At 40.9% G+C, this 16379-nt stretch overlaps 1 protein-coding gene across 8 annotated transcripts in view; it reads left to right on the top strand.

Annotated features, from left to right (window-relative positions):
• Positions 1-16379, top strand: part of RBMS3 (RNA binding motif single stranded interacting protein 3) — a 1223284-nt gene that overhangs the window by 981359 nt on the left and 225546 nt on the right. For all 8 annotated transcript variants that reach the window (XM_038740837.1, XM_038740835.1, XM_038740836.1 and 5 more), the window contains one exon: positions 10436-10593. In XM_038740837.1, the coding sequence (XP_038596765.1) occupies positions 10436-10593 (158 nt within the window). The remainder of the gene's footprint in view (positions 1-10435; positions 10594-16379) is intronic.

The following is a 16379-nucleotide window of genomic DNA, read 5'->3' as shown; positions in this document are numbered from 1 at the left end:
TAAATCAGTCATCTCTTTAGTTCATATATGGTTGGAATAGTTCAGTGGTTTTTTCCCCCACTATGATATATACCTAGATGGTCCTGCTGATATAATAGCCATGGTATAGGGCTCTCAACCTCGCTTTAATATCGCCACATCCAAGAAATTTAATGTGCCAGCAACTACAGTATGGATGTAAAGGAAAGTCCCTAGAATAAAGTCTGAATATTATCATTGTTCTGGAAGGATAATTACTTAAGCTTATTCAGTTCCCTTCCTCCTGAAAGAACCTCAGAAATTTAAGACACATTCATTCATGTTTATTGAGCACTTACTGTGTGCAGAGCACTGTACTAAGTGCTTGGGAAGTACAAGCTGGCAACATACAGAGCCGTCCCTACCCAACAACGGGCTCACAGTCTAGAAGGGGGAGACAGACAACGAAACAAAACATGTGGACACGTGTCAAGTCATCAAAGTAGAAAGAAAGCTAGATGCACATCATTAACAGCGTAAATAAAATAGTAAATATGTGCAAGTAAAGTAAATAGAGTAATAAATCTGTGCAAACATATATACAGGTGCTGTGGGGAGGGGAAGGAGGTAGGGTGGTGGGGATGGGGAGGAGGAGAGGAAAAAGGGGGGCTCAGTCTGGGAAGGCCTCCTGGAGGAGGTGAACTCTCAGTAGGGCTTTGAAGGGAGGAAGAGAGCTAGCTCGGCGGATGTGCGGAGGGAGGGCATTCCAGGCCAGGGGGAGGACGTGGGCCGGGGGTCGACGGTGGGACAGGTGAGAACAAGGTACAGTGAGGAGGTTAGCGGACAGAGACACATGGAAAGTGTTCCTCTTCCTCACCTCTTAATCACCAAAATACAACTGGATCAGGTTCAACTCTGCACACTTGTAGTGTTTCCCGGGGGTTGGTGAGGAATCAGTGGTATTTATTGAGCACTTACTGTGTACAGACCACTGTACAAAGCACGTTAAGAGGGACGTTTCCCTCTGCCACACAAGGTAGGTGGCATGTAAGTACGAATTCATGAAGGCCCAGGGATTTATGCCCATTTCTTCAGATAGTACTGTAGCGACAACTTTTGCACAGTGAATAAGGCCCTCAGTTTTCAAATGTGGTATTTCAAACGGCACGGCTTAGTGAATAGAGCATGGGCCTGGACGTCAGAAGTCCTCGGATCGAATCCCGGCTCTGCCACATTCAATTCATTCATGTCTACTGTGTGACCTTGGTCAAGTCACTTAACTTCTCTGGGCCTCAGTTACCTCATCGGTAAAATGGGGATTAAGAGTGTGAGCCCCATGTGGGACAGGGTCTGTTGTCCAACCTGATTAACTTGTATCTACCTCAGCGCTTAAAATAGTGCTTGACACACAGTAAGTGCTGAATAAATTCCATTATTACTTTTATTATTATTTTACAAGTATTATTGTTTATATTATTATTATTTCACAACTAACTCCTTTATTTCCACTAGATTGTAAACTCCTTGGGGTCAGAGATCATGGCAACTAATTAATTGTGCTCTCCCACGTGCTTTCAATGCTCTGCACACAATAGGTTCTCAATGACTGCTGTCAACTGATTCCCTGCTTCCCTTCCTCTCCCTACCATGTGAGATTTCCTTGAAGCATGTGAAAAGTGCATTAAATATAGAGTAGAAATGGCCCCAGAAAGTGTCCAGTCAAGGTGCCTAAGATCCTCTTTCAGCCTGGGTAGTGGCAGCTGCAGTAGCAGCACTGGCAAAGGTGGAACAGGTAAATGGAGTGAAGGAGAGGCCCTGCGATCAATCAAATAATGGCATTTACTATGTGAGCACTTTCTGTATACTGCGCACTCTAAGTGCTTCGAAGAGTAGCAGCGTGATTAAGTAATAATAATAATAATGACATTTGTTAAGTGCTTACTATGTGCAAAGCACTGTTCTAAGCGCTGGGGGGGATACAAGGTGATCAAGTTGTCCCACGTGGGGCTCACAGTCTTAATCTCCATTTTACAGATGGAGTAACTGAGGCTCAGAGAAGTTAAGTGACTTGCCCAAGGTCACACAGCAGACATGTGGCAGAGTCGGGATTCGAACCCATGCCCTCTGACTCCAAAGCCCGTGCTCTTTCCGCTGAGCCACACTGCTTCAGAGCATGGGCTTGGAAGTCCGAATGACCTGGGTTCTAATACCAGCTCCATCACTCGTCTTCTGTCTGACCTTGGGCAAGTCACTTCACTTCTACGTGCCTCAGTTGCCTCATCTGTAAAATGGGGATTAAGATGGCAAGCCCCATGTGGGAAATGGACTCTGTCCAACCGGATTATCTTGTATCCACAATGCCTGGCACATTACAAGCACTAAACAAATGCCATAAAAAAGAAGAGTACTCTAAGTAGACACCATCCCTTCCTTCAAAGAGCTTACTCTTCCTCCACCTGACTGTAAGCACCTCGAGGTCAGGGATCATGCCTACCATTCATTCATTCATTCATTCATTCAATCGTATTTATTGAGCACTTACTGTGTGCAGAGTACTGTACTAAGCACTTGGGAAGTCCAAGTTGGCAACATATAGAGACGGTCCCTACCCAACAGCGGGCTCACAGTCTAGAAGGGGGAGACAGAGAACAAAACAAAACATATTAACAAAATAAAATTAGTAGAATAAATATGTACAAGTAAAATAAAGAAATAGAGTAATAAAATCACTGTACAGTGATTTTATTTTGGGATTTAAAGAAAGCGCTTAGTACAGTGCTCTGCACACAGTAAGCACTCAATAAATATGATTGATTAATAAATCCATCCAAACATATATACATATATACAGGTGCTGTACACTGTACAGTGATTTTATTTTGGGATTTAAAGAAAGCAGTACAGTGCTCTGCACACAATAAGCACTCAATAAATACGATTGATTAATAAATCCATTCAAACATATATACATATATACAGGTGCTGTGGGGAAGGGATGGAGAGGAGGATGGAGAGTGGTTTGCGTTACACTATTGTACTGGACTCTCCCTGTAGATTGGTTGATTTTTCTCCTCTGCTTCCTTGGACACTACTGTGAAATAGATGACTATGCTAACAAGAACTTCTGAAGCCATGTATGTGTGTATTTGAATATGTTGCTTCCTTTATTCCCCCACTTCCTGCTCTCTCTCTCTGTCTTCCTTTCTCTTTCACTCTGATAAGCCCACTCTTCATTTTGGTTCTGTCCTCTTCTGCCTTCTTTTCTCAATGTCTCTTTCTATCTTTCTGCCTCTGTCTCTATTCCTCTCCACATCACTGTTTTTCTGCCGCTTTTTCATTCTCTGCCTCTATCTCAGTGTCTCTGTGTCTCGCTCCCTTCTTTCCTTCCCTTTAGCCCTTCTCCATCTTATTTGGAGCTCAAACTAGGGTCACCTTAAGGTGGAGAGGCATGAAATTGGAAGGGTTCCACAAAGGATTAGCTCATTTTAAGTTTTCTGGTTGTCTTGAAGGGCTTCGCCTGATAAAAGGCCTTAGCATCATTTTGAGCTACGACCTGTTTATCGGGCATAGTCCTTCAGGATGACCAAATAATTGGTCTCCTTGTCTTGATGCCTCCCTTTTTCATAGTATTTATTAAGCACTTATTCTGTGTCAACCACTGTTCTAAGAGTTGGTAAATTAGGTCGGATCCAATCCCTGTCCCACATAGGACTCCCAATCTAAGTAGAAGGAAGAACAGCTATTGAATCCCCACCCTACAGCTGAGGAAACTGAGTCACAAAGAATTGACTTGCCCAAGGTGAGTGCTCAGTAAATGCCATTAATGCTTGATGATGATGATAGTATAGTGCTTGGGCTTGTGAGACCGGGAAGATAATAGTGTTATCTACAGTGATAGGAAAGATAAGGGGAGGACGGGGTTTGGGTGGGAATTTTACCCCTCTTGTCCACTGTAAACAATGTACGTGTGTATGTGTCTGTGTGTCTGCATTCGTGTGGCCCCACTGACTTTACCTGGATAACATCAGCAACAGCATTGATTATTCACTGTGTACAGAGCAATATACAAGGCACTTGGTAACACAGAGTAAAATTAAAGGTCTCAGGCAATGCCCCCAAGGTCTTACCTTCTAATGGAGGCAACAACTGAGAATAAACTGCCCTTGGTCTTACATATTTGTCATCATTCTTAACCCCAGTCTCACGCTCGTAGACAACTAAGATCTGGAGAATGAAAATGGAGCCTTGTTATGGTTTTTTTCCCCTTGGACTGATGATTGGGCAGCAGTGTGACCTAGGGGAAAGAGCACGGGCTTGCAAGTCGGAGGACCTGGATACTAATCCTGGCTCCACCGCTTGTCTGCTGTGTGACCATGGCCAAGTCACTTAACTTCTCTGGGCTTCAGTTACCTCACCTGCAAAATGGGGATTAAGTCTGTGAAACCCATGTGGGTCATAGCCTGTGTCCAACCTGATTAGCTCGACTCTACCATAATGCTTAATACATTGCCGGGCATATAGTGAGTGCTTAACAAATACCCCCCAAAAAAATCTCTAGAAGGGCTGCTCCAAACTCTGTTAAGATTCCATTTCTGGAAAATGCTTGGAAGTACGTTCAGTCCTTGCTAGGAAAGTTTGCAATAAAAAAACAAAAACATGGGATGTTCCTTCCTCAGGAGGACTAACAGAATTACAAATGCATTGTTTGGAAGAGCTTGAGTGAGAACATCTGATATGGAGCACACATTGTTTACAGCAGGAGTTATTTTCATATGAAAATGGTACTTGACCAACAAGGAGTAAATAAAATGAAAGGAAAAAAACTAGAAGGAAGGCTATCAAATTCCATAGAATTTTTAAATTAATTTTAAAGAAATAGCCCGATATAGTCAGTGAATAGAAAATATTTGGGCAAGACCTGTTATTGAACAACCAGGGACTTTTAAATAAGGTGAGAAGCAACATGGCCTAGTGAATAGAGTATGGGCCTGGGAGTTAGAAGGACCTTTGTTCTAATGCTGGCTGTGCCACATGTCTGCTCCGTGACCTTGGGCAAGTCACTTAACTTTTCTGTGCTTCAGTTACCGCATCTATAAAATGGGGATTAAGACTGTAAGCCCCATTTGGGACATGGATTGGTTCCCTCCTGATTAGTTGGTGTCTATCTTAACACAGTACAGTGCCTGGCACATAGTGATTAACAAATACCACAAAAAACCACAAAAAAAGTAAATTCCAGTTTTATTAGACCAGTCTTGCCTGTGAGTGATACGAATTTCCAAATGAGTAGAAGCAACTTTCTTTTCTCTTTGGGAAAAATTTCCACTTGGCCTTTGTTGGGTCCACATGAAAGTTAACATGTAGAAATTGATGGTGTCATATTTTTAATGTGCCATCTTTTAGAAAGTTGCTGATGTAGTTTTCACTTTTGACATTGGGGTTGCTTAATAATTCTCAGTGGAGTGATATGTGAGATTGTTTCTAGGATGCCATAGAGATTCAGGCTAATGCATGGAGAGAACAGTGTAATCTGGTGGATTTGTAAAAATTATAATAGTACCAAGCTAGTCTAATAATGTACCTAGAGCAGGAGGTATTAAAAAGTTCCAAGTGGTTGACTAAACGCTGTGGGAAGAGGCAAATCGTAGTTTCCCTTGCTGGACATTGTGCAAAAATCACACAATGCCTTGTTCATGCTCAGCATCTTGGATGCAGTTAATTTTTGACCGTAAAATCCCTGAAGATCACCGCCAGTGTGGTGAATCAGCCTAATAGAAAATACTGTTTGTTTGTTTGTTTGTTTTTTTGCAGTACTGAGTAGTTTGCTATGATTCTGATCCATATTTCCATTGTGTGACTCTCAGGGCATTGAGTAAGAATCAAAAATATATCTGGGATATAACAATGTCTATATTAAGGCTATAGAGATCTCAATATTATAAAATGTTAATTTAGCATTTTCTCACAGGAAACATACCACTTCAGGGCTAGTGGTATTGAGATCAAGAGTCCAGGAAGTAAGCCTGAAGTAAAAAGTCAAGGGAATCCAGGACAGAAATTTGGCCCTTATCGCAGGAAAACAGGTGATGAAAATGAAGAAACAGAGAGCCCCAGAATTCATCTCACCATCCTGCTTCTCACTTCAATCCATCTATAATTTAGTTTGTAGGAAGGTGAAAGCTTGATTCTATTTGGATCAGCTTTTCATTTTGAAAAAAGCAAATCCAGCCACTGAATACTCAAGTCCTACAGTTGTTCCATACTTACAATATCTTAACATAATTACTTTAAGTTCCCCAGTTATGTATATTAATTTCTAAATTAGCATGTAGTCATATATTATTTTTTCTTCAACATCATGATTCTTTCTGCAAAAATAGAGGTTTTCTAAATCAAGTGGATTAATTTTATGTGAACTCATCAATTTCTATTTGCAGGTTTCAGAAGAATCAGCTGGTGTAGGGGGCTATTTCCAGGAGAGCTTTAAACTTCGGTGCTCTCAGGGGAAGGATGTTGCTGTGAAACAATAAATCCAGCTTTCGGTTCTCCTGCTGGATATGGCCCAGGGCATTATTTTTTTTCCAGTACTGGAGTGTTCACTCAGGTGCTTTGTCTGTCTCCCTACCCTTCACTCCCTCCCCAAATTAATCATCAATAGTATTTATTGAGCACTATAGTAAGCATTTGGGAGAGTACAATTCGTTACGGTGCTCTGGCTATTTGAAAATGCACACAGTTTTAAATCCCTTGGGATTCCTATTTCTGCTGACTGCAACTGGATAAATATCAGAATCACTCAGCCTAAATAGCTTTTTATGTGAATTTCCAGACAAGATCACTGGGACATTGTTTATATAATTAAAATAAGCTCCCACAACGAAAGACATTTGTTTTCTTGTTTGCTGGTGATCCCATTGGATTGAACCTGTCTCTAAGTCAAGAGGTCAAGTATTGAAAAGCACAAATACAGTCTCTTAAAGTAACCCTTAAAATCTAATTGCTTCAAATGCTAATAATTTGGTACTCCTGAAATTAACGATAATGTCCCTCAAATATGAGGGCAACAGTTCGTTATTGTCATTAGGAATGTTGTGTGCAGTTCACATCACTGTCATAATTGCTGTTACCAATATACCTAGCTTGTTGCATACTTTGGAAAGCATATCCATAGGTTTATCAAACACTCCCACTAATGTAACATTGTAGTTTGGTATACGTTGTAGCTGAAACCCTCCTGAAGCATTCACTTGTCTGGCTGTCTGGAAAATGACTCAAGTGATGCTAGTAAAAAGCAAATGCATGAAAAACATATTTTGGCAGGGCATATTCCTTAATAGAAAAGCTAAGGGAAAAGGAAGTGATTGCTGAAATGACTACACTTATGTGCACATTTGTGGAAAAAAACATCTCAACAGTACCTACTTTCTTCCACAAACCAAGGTCCAGTTATTTTTTCCCCCCTTTTCCATGCGTTTTTGGTGGAATTAAACCAGGAGCAAGGAGCTCTCTGTTCCATTCCTCCTTTCACAGATCAAAATACTGAGAAGCAGAGCAGTTTGAGAACTTACTTATGGGTACATAGTGAGTTTGGTGTGGTCAGAAAAAAACCCCAAGAGATTAGATCCTTGACCCGTGCTTTAGCCTCTAGAGAATGCTGCTCATCTACTTAATATGGTTTATATAGTTTTGACTTGAAACTATGAGTGAAGCTGTGATTTCAAAGTAGTGTGTGGGCTGGGCAGGGAGGGAAGAGAGATTTTTCTGGTGTATCTGTGATGCTTCTGTAGTCAAAAATAATGGCACCATTCACTGGCACGGCTTATGTTTTCTTAGCCGCAAGAGCATTTCTTCTGTCATTCTAGGCTATAATCTTGTTGTAGGCAAGGACTGTGTTTACCAACTCTGTTGCATTGTACTCTCCCAAATGCTTAATACAGTGCTCTGCACACAGCAAATCCTCAATAAATACCTTTGATTGATTGACACTGTGCAATGTCTTAACGACACTTGTCCCTTTTAAAACTACATTGTCCTCTATTGCTGTTAAAGCTGGTTTGTCTCTCGTCACTCTTCTATCTTTCTGGGCATTGTTGAGTGGGGGGAGAGAGACAGAGTGAGATGTTCCATAAATGAAATGATAAATTTAACAGCAGATGATGAAGAAGAGATTCAGTTGATAGGAGAAGCAGAGGAGTGAAATGATAGATCCCAGTTAAGGTGATGATGCCAAAGAGAATCTGGTGCAAAGAAAAAGTTGAATCAAATCAGAAAAGAGTATAGTTAAAACACAACAAGATCTGTTTAAGTGTGTGAGAGAGTTGCTGCTTCAGTAGATTCTCTGACCTCTTGTTAGAAAATAGCCTGAAATGCAAAGTCTGTTTTAAGTGATAAAATCCATCCACTGTAAGCTTCAGGCCAACCTGACAATCAAAAAATTAAATATGATTAAGTGTGTCTTGGAACCAATCTTCCAAAAATCAGATTTAGTTTAGGCTGAAATTGGATTTTTTTCTCCAGTACACCTAAATATTCAAGCAAGAGTAGTGTTTGCTCTTGACCAGGAGAAAATCTTGCATATTCTGTTCTGTGAGCCTGCAGGTAGCAACTGAACCTAGTGGCCTTTGTTTAAAGGTGGAAATAACCATTTGTCCTTGGGTCCAAGGTCCCAACCCAAGCAGCATTACCCGGACCAAAGCCTGTTGTTTGATTGAAGGGAAAAAAAACTCCTCACTATTGGCTTCAAAGCTCTCCATCACCTTGGCCCTTCTTACCTCACCTACCTTCTCTCCCTCTACATCCTAGACCTTACACTCCGCTCCACTGGTGCTAACCTTCTCAATGGGCCTCAATCTCACCTGTCCTGCCATCGTCCCCTGGCCCATGTCCTATCTTGACTGGAATGCTCTTCCTCCTCAAATCCTCCAAACAATCACTCTTCCCCCCTTCAGAGCCCTACTGAAGGCTCACCTCCTCCTAAAGGCTTTCCCAGACTAAGCTCCCCTTCTCCTCAGCTCTCCCTACCCTCTGCATCACCTTGACTCACTCCCCTTGCTCTCCCCCCTCCCCTCCCCACAGCACACACATATATATATACACATATATATATATACACATATATATATATGTGTGTGTGTGTGTGTATAATTCTGTTTATTTATGTTGATGCCTGTTTACTTGTTTTGATATCTGTCTCCTCCTTCTAGACTGTAAGCCTGTTGTGAACTAGAATTGTCTCTCTTTATTGCTGAATTATTCTTTCCAAGTGCTTAGTACAGAGCTCTGCACACAGTAAGCGCTCAATAAATATGATTGAACAAATGAATGAACCTAACCCTGCCCACACAGGAAGCCACTTGAGATCCCTCCATCTCCATTCTGTCCTCTCTGATCCTTTTGACTCTCCAACTTTCTACCCTTTATCAACTGGATATCCCTCGCAGTTAGTTCCTTAGTATCCCAAGTTTCTTGAATGGATATAATATGATATAGTATGTCTATTGTTACTCTAGATGAATTGTGTTTAGAGAGTGCTTGGCACATAGTAAGCACTTTAACAAATTCCATCATTATTATTGTTATAGTAACTCCTATTCCTGGATGTGGAAAGCAACGTGACATAGTGGAAAGAGCACAGGCCTGGGAGTTGGAGGAGTTGGGTCCTAATTCTGGCTTTGTCACCTTCTGTGTGTCCATGGACAAGTTACTTGACTTTTCTTTGTCTCAATTTCCTCATTTGTAAAATGGGGATTCAGTACTTTTTCTCCCCCTTACTTTAGACTCCGAGACCCTTGTGGGAAAGGGACTATGTCTGATCTGATTGTATTTTATCTATCCCAGTGCTTAGTTCAGTTCTTGGAAGAAATACCATAATTCTTATCATTCTTAGTAAGCTCCAATAGTCAAAACTTAACTGAATATTTCAAGGATATAAATAAATATAATTTAATCTTTGCAGAGTAGCTTGAACTGAAAGGATAATTGTACAATCCATATGGAAACAAGGAAGTTTCGGCTTCTTCCTGCAGCTGCTGTAAAACTCAGGATTCATAGTCAAATCTGTTCTTTTTCAATCTTTTCATTCTAGATACACTTATTGCCTTTTGCCAACATTGTCCCTGTGTGTGCAAACAAGTTCTTAAAGTGTTAAATCTTTAATTTAAGAGAATACTAACAATTTAGTGAAATACTCCATTTGTTTTCTCCTCCTTTCAGTTGGTTTTCATCTTCTGTGGATGTTTTTATTTTGCTTGAAGGGGTTTCAAGCATATCAGTCCACCACAGAAATAATATGGATTTGTTGCACAGGGTAGCGGGAGGCAAGGATGCGTCATTTGAGCTAGTGTGCCATGTAATATCAGAAAGACCTTGGGTTGGTAGACTAATCTTCCTCTCACTTTTCAGTTCCTTGGCTCTAAATCATGAATATGAGCCCCAGTTTCAGACCATAATGGGATTGTTTCTTTTCCTTTTGTCTTAGCAACAAGAACAAGATCCCACAAATCTGTACATCTCAAACTTACCCATTTCTATGGATGAGCAAGAGCTGGAGAACATGCTGAAACCCTTTGGACACGTCATTTCCACCAGAATATTGAGAGATGCTAATGGAGTCAGCAGAGGAGTTGGCTTCGCCAGGTGAAACTTTTGTTCCGATTGTACACTTCTACCCCTTTGTCCCTTTATAAATGCTGTCTCCTCTATTTTAGTCTGAATTTGTGAATATGCACATAATAGTTAAGAGATCAAGTGACTTTATCAGATTATATATCTATAGCTTTCTTTGAACTATAGACTATTAATGAAATGCATTTCATTAGCTGAAATATATAGAAAGATAATTTGTGTAATAATAACCATATTATTCTTCATCCTTCTCTTCACCATCGTATGAATGTGTAGCCACAAAATCAGATACTTCAATATACGATACAGCTAAAAAATGTCCACTACCTCCATGGTAAAGTAATGCTTGTAGGGAACTAAACATTCATTGGCTCCTGAATGGATTTTTTAAGGAAAAGAAAACTTCCTCCAAAGTGGAAATTTTCAGGAAGCCCCAAAGTTCCAGAACTGTAAGATCAAGTCGGAAACAATATTTGCCTTGAAGTATCCCAAACTCCTGGGCCTGCTGTTTGTGGAAGAAGGGAGAAAAGGTGATTACGAACTGTCATTGTCAGGGAAGGAGGAATAGGTTTCAACTTAACTTTAAGGGAATATTCACAGAAATGGGGTTTCAGTTAGGAATGCACTTAAAATGATTGTGGTTTCTGTATTTCATGAAAAACAAAACCGGAAGAACTGCAGAAAGAGTAAGAAATGGTACATAGGGATAGCTAAAGAAAACGCTTTTGACTGCGTGTGCCTTTGTATGTTTGTAGTTCCTTTCACTTAGCTGTATCACCTAAACTTAGGAAAACACATGTAAAATGTAAATGTGTAGTAGTAAAAGAGTATAAATGGTAGGACATTTATCAAGTTAGGGACCTCGTTGTGTTTGCATTTGCACAGCTCCACTGACCTGGAGAATACATTTCCAAGCATGGTAATAATTCTAAATATGGTATTTGTTTAGCACTTATTGGGTGCCAAGTACTGTACTAAGCACTGGCATAGGTACAAGACAATCAGAATGGGCACAGGCCCTATCCCCCATGGGCTCACAGTCTAAGTAGGAGTAGCATCTGCTGTATCATGAACTGCAGTGAGGTGGTCCCACATTTAGTGGGCAGAAGAAATGCTCAAAGAATGCTTTGAAATGATGGGAAACAATAAAGACAGTCAACTAGACAGGTGACCAGCCAGGCAGCTGTCAGAGGTGGAGAGGACCTCTTTAAAGAGGTTGATTTTAAGGAAAGTATGACAAAGACTTCTCAACAGCTGCTCATGCAAACCCAAAGCTGGCATTTCCTCAACTGATCCATTCTGGGCAGAAGGGCCTGACTGGTGGCGCACATCAGATTTCCTTGACACACCCTCCACACAAAGAAAATGACCACTTTTGACGGCATTGTCTTCGTACACGAAGAACAGTGATAGATGAAAAACCATGATCACTATTGAAATGTTTAAAATGCCATTTTGAAGGAAACTGTAAAAGGTCCTTAAGCAGAGCACCGTACTATTATTCGGTAGTCCATAAAAGGCTATGTGAGTTTATGGGTATGAACTGCTAGGAATTTCCTGCCCCATAATTTAGAGCTTTGTACTGTAAATCAGCTGCTACATAATGGAGACCAGAGTCTATGTATATGGGCTGACATAAAGATTGTGGGGTGAAGGAAACACCGCTGAGGTTTGGGAGTATTAAAGAGAAAGGAAAATGATGGGAAAAATCTGCAAGAGAAGGGTTCGTTGAATCCTAAGAAGTTGAAAGCATATCTGCTTCACTGATATTTGGTTTAGAATCTAAACTTATAAGATCCAGGGACCACATTCATTTAACTTTCAGGAACATGGGCTTTGGAGTCAGAGGTCATAGATTCAAATCCCGGCTCCGCCAATTGTCAGCTGTGTGACTTTGGGCAAGTCACTTCTCTGGGCCTCAGTTCCCTCATCTGTAAAATGGGAATTAAGACTGTGAGCTTCCCGTGGAACAACCTGTTCACCTTGTAACCTCCCCAGTGCTTAGAACAGTGCTTTGCACATAGTAAGCACTTAATAGATGCCATTATTATTATTATAACCAAGGTGCTGCTCATGTGAGCATTTAATATATTTTTTTTGTTACTGATGATGATTCTGGAAGCATGGGAGCTCCTAAAGGTGCTTCCTAAGAGAATTGTATGGGAAAAATAATAGAGAAACCAGAACAGTCTTATGCCACAGCTACACAGTGAGGGCAAAATGAGGAGTCAGCTAAGAAGATTGAGGAGCAATTAGAGAGGGAGGAAAAGTATTGTGTTAATGAAATCCAGGCCAAAGGGAATTGCTGGAAGGATAAGTCCCTAACATGATAGAATTTATCAATCTTCAGTGTCTCAATAGTCAGTTAATATCTGCATTGCTTTGGGAGCCAAACAGAAGTGCATAATATAGAGAGGTGCAAAAAAACCCCTAGATTTCAAGGGGTCAGAAACAAAATTGAAGAAGAGGAAGGGAAGGCAGTGGATATTTACAGTCTGATCAAAGAGTTTAGAAAGGAAAAGAAGAAGGTGGGAGATGGGATGATAGTTATAGAGTGTGGGTCAGGGAAAGACTATTTAGTACGGGAAAGATTGAGCTCGTTTGAAGGTAGAGAGGTAGGAGCCAGGGGAAATCAAAAGATAGCTGTAAGAGGAGATGAGTGTGGGAATAAGCATTTTGAAGTGGTTAGAAGGGATAGGATCCATGGCAGAGGTGGATTTAGGGTTAGATTTTTAAGAGCAGAAACACTGCCTGCTCTTCGAAACAGATATCCCCTTGGGAGATAGTTGGGAAGGACAAGATATAAGATGGAGGTTGATAAAGGGATGGTAGTCCTCGGGGAAACTGTTTGGTCATCTGTATCTTGTCAGTTATATAGTCTATCATCAGGGATCTGAGATGGAGGGATTAGAGTATTGGGGTGTAGGTTTGGAATTAACAGCGGGGACAATGGGCAAGAGAGTCAATTAGGGAGGGATAGTAGTGTTGTTAAACTGATGAAAGGACAGAGTAACAGCAATGGAGGGTGTTGGAGTCAGGCACATAGACTTCCAAAAAACTCTGAAGTGTCTGTATTTGGGCAGCTTCAGAAGTACCATTGACTTTAAAGCACTCAGTCAACTCACCCCTTCTGGGATGAAGACTGTGAGCCCCACGTGGGACAAGCTGATTACCTTGTATCCCCACCCCCAGCGCTTAGAACAGGGCTTTGCACATAGTGAACGCTTACAAATACCATTATTGAGAAGCAGCGTGGCTCAGTGGAAAGAGCCCGGGCTTTGGAGTCAGAGGTCCTGGGTTCAAATCTCGGCTCTGCCGACTGTCAGCTGTGTGACTTTGGGCAAGTCACTTAACTTCTCTGTGCTTCAGTTACCTCATCTGTAAAATGGGGATTAAAACTGTGAGCCCCCGTGGGACAACCTGATCACCTTGAAACCTCCCCAGCGCTTAGAACAGTGCTTTGCATATAGTAAGCGCTTAACAAATACCATTATTATTATTATTATTACCTGATTTCCTGTTACAACCCAGCCCACACACTTTTCTCCTGTGATGCCAACGTACTCACAGAACCTCACTCTCATCTGCCTCACCACCAACTCATTGCCCACATCCTCCCCTGGCATAGAACTCCCTGTGTACGTGTCAGACTACCACTCTCCTCACCTTCAAAGCCTTGATAAAATCACAACTCCAAGAGGCCTTCCCCGACTAAGCTCTCATTTCCCCGTTTCCTCTCCCTTCAGCATCACCTGTGCACTTAGAGCTGTACCCTTTAAAGACCTGATAATCACCCCACCCTCAGACCCACAGCACTTATGTATATTTCTATAATTTATTTTACTTTCTGTCTCCCCCTCCAGACTGTAAGTTTCTGTGAATAGGGGCGAGTTGATAGAATTGAGCTCAATAAATACCACTGGTTGATTGACTCAACCAAAAAGTGTCATTACATCTTCTATTTTTTTCCTAAAGTCATGCTCCTTGAAATGACTTTGTAAGATTCACCCCCTCGGTGACATTTTACAGCCAAGTCATAAACCTTTGAAAATAGAAGTTTATGATGGAAATGCTGATACTCAGACCTAAACTGCTGCAGCACGAATGTGGGCCAGCAGAGTACTCTACCTGAGTGTGGGAAGGCAGTGTCATAAATCAGCCGAGTCTGGAGAGAAATGACTGTATGTTCATTTTCTCCATTTCCTTGTTCCAGAAATGAGAGCATCTGTTCACCTAAAATTATTTTAAAAGGATACTCTGGTGCCATTGGCAAAGACCAACCAGAGAAAAATGTGTTCTGAGTTCAGCCTCCTTAAATAATAATAATAATAATGGCTACGGGAGGGAGAGTCAAGCAGAGGCATACCCATTTCATTCCTAGCTTGGTCAGTGGCTATCAAGTGGAAGGCAATCTACTACAAGCCAAAACTCACCTGTGTGGCGCAGCAGCAACATGGGAAAGAGTTGAAGAGGGAAACCCAAGTTTACTGCATGGAAGAAGCCAATAGTAAACCACTTCCATATTTTTACCAAGAAAACTCTAGAATGCTGTTAAGGCAGAAATATATGGAGACTGCATAATGGTAGAATTCATTCATTCAATCATATTTGTTGAGCACTTATTGTGTGTATAGCATTGTACTAGGCTCTTGGAAAATACAGTGCAGCAAATAGAGACAATCTGTGCCTGAAATGGGCTCACAATTCGGGTTGAGGGAGACAGACATCAATACAAGTAAACAGGCATCAGTATAAATGAATAGAATAAATAACAGAATCCATAGCTGCTGCTGTATCGAGTAGAAATGCAGCAAACACGAGCAGGGAGGAGAGCACACGTGGTTCTCTAGATGTGCTGTGCACACAATAATTGCTCAATAAATACAATTGATTTGATTGATTGACAGATTTGAAAGAAGCAGGCCCTACCCATGGCATCGCTAAGCACAGAAAAGTATAATTACGCATCCTGTGGAATGTTGTTTAGGTAACATCTCACCATTAGATGACGTCCTTTACGTTTGAAAGATATGCACTCACAAAAATAAAATATGTGATATTAATAAGATTTTTTAAGAAATCAGATAGACGGCTTTGGCAGGTCATAGTCTTGCACATGCAGACAGTTGTCTGATAGAGACTGGGTTGTATTCTTGAAGAAAACCACATTAAAGAAAGCTCACATTTTTGTATCTGTGTATTGAGAACACTAACAGATACCACAGTCATTTCTTCTGACATTGCATCATGTTCTATTCAGAAAAACGAGTGTTACTGGAAAGAACATACCTAATTTTGCATTCACATTCTAGCCAAAACAAGCAGTGAAACATGTGTTATGGGAGAGCTGTCTGTATATAGACATTAGTTCCAGACATTCTGAAGACTATCAGGTTTGATTTCCCTAGGTGCCATTGTGCTTGACTCCCAGAGGACTTTTTGGCCACACTGATTCAGTGTTCTACTTCCTTGCCTGTTAGTAAATTACTGAACAGTGAACTGCTGAGGTAGCATAATTAATTAACAGCATAAAGGTCTTTCTCACTGAATAAAATCTATTGTTGTAATAGGAACTCGCAGACATGGGCTGGTATATTACACAACAATAAGGCTGCAGAAAACTAAATCTGTAATAAAATGTAAAGCAGTATTGATATATAGACTTGGTAAATTGCTACTTGCCGTCTGTTTACTTGCAACCTGTTGAGGTCAACTGACCGAAAATCTTCTTAGAATAATGTAAGTGGATGATTCTTTCACCGAAACTGCTTCACTTTGTGTTTTTGGTGTACCCTGTA

The sequence above is a fragment of the Tachyglossus aculeatus genome, chromosome 2 (genome assembly GCF_015852505.1).
Source record: "Tachyglossus aculeatus isolate mTacAcu1 chromosome 2, mTacAcu1.pri, whole genome shotgun sequence".
NCBI lineage: Eukaryota > Metazoa > Chordata > Mammalia > Monotremata > Tachyglossidae > Tachyglossus > Tachyglossus aculeatus.
Note: the sequence above shows the minus strand (reverse complement) of the source record. Positions and strands in the feature narration are given on the sequence as shown.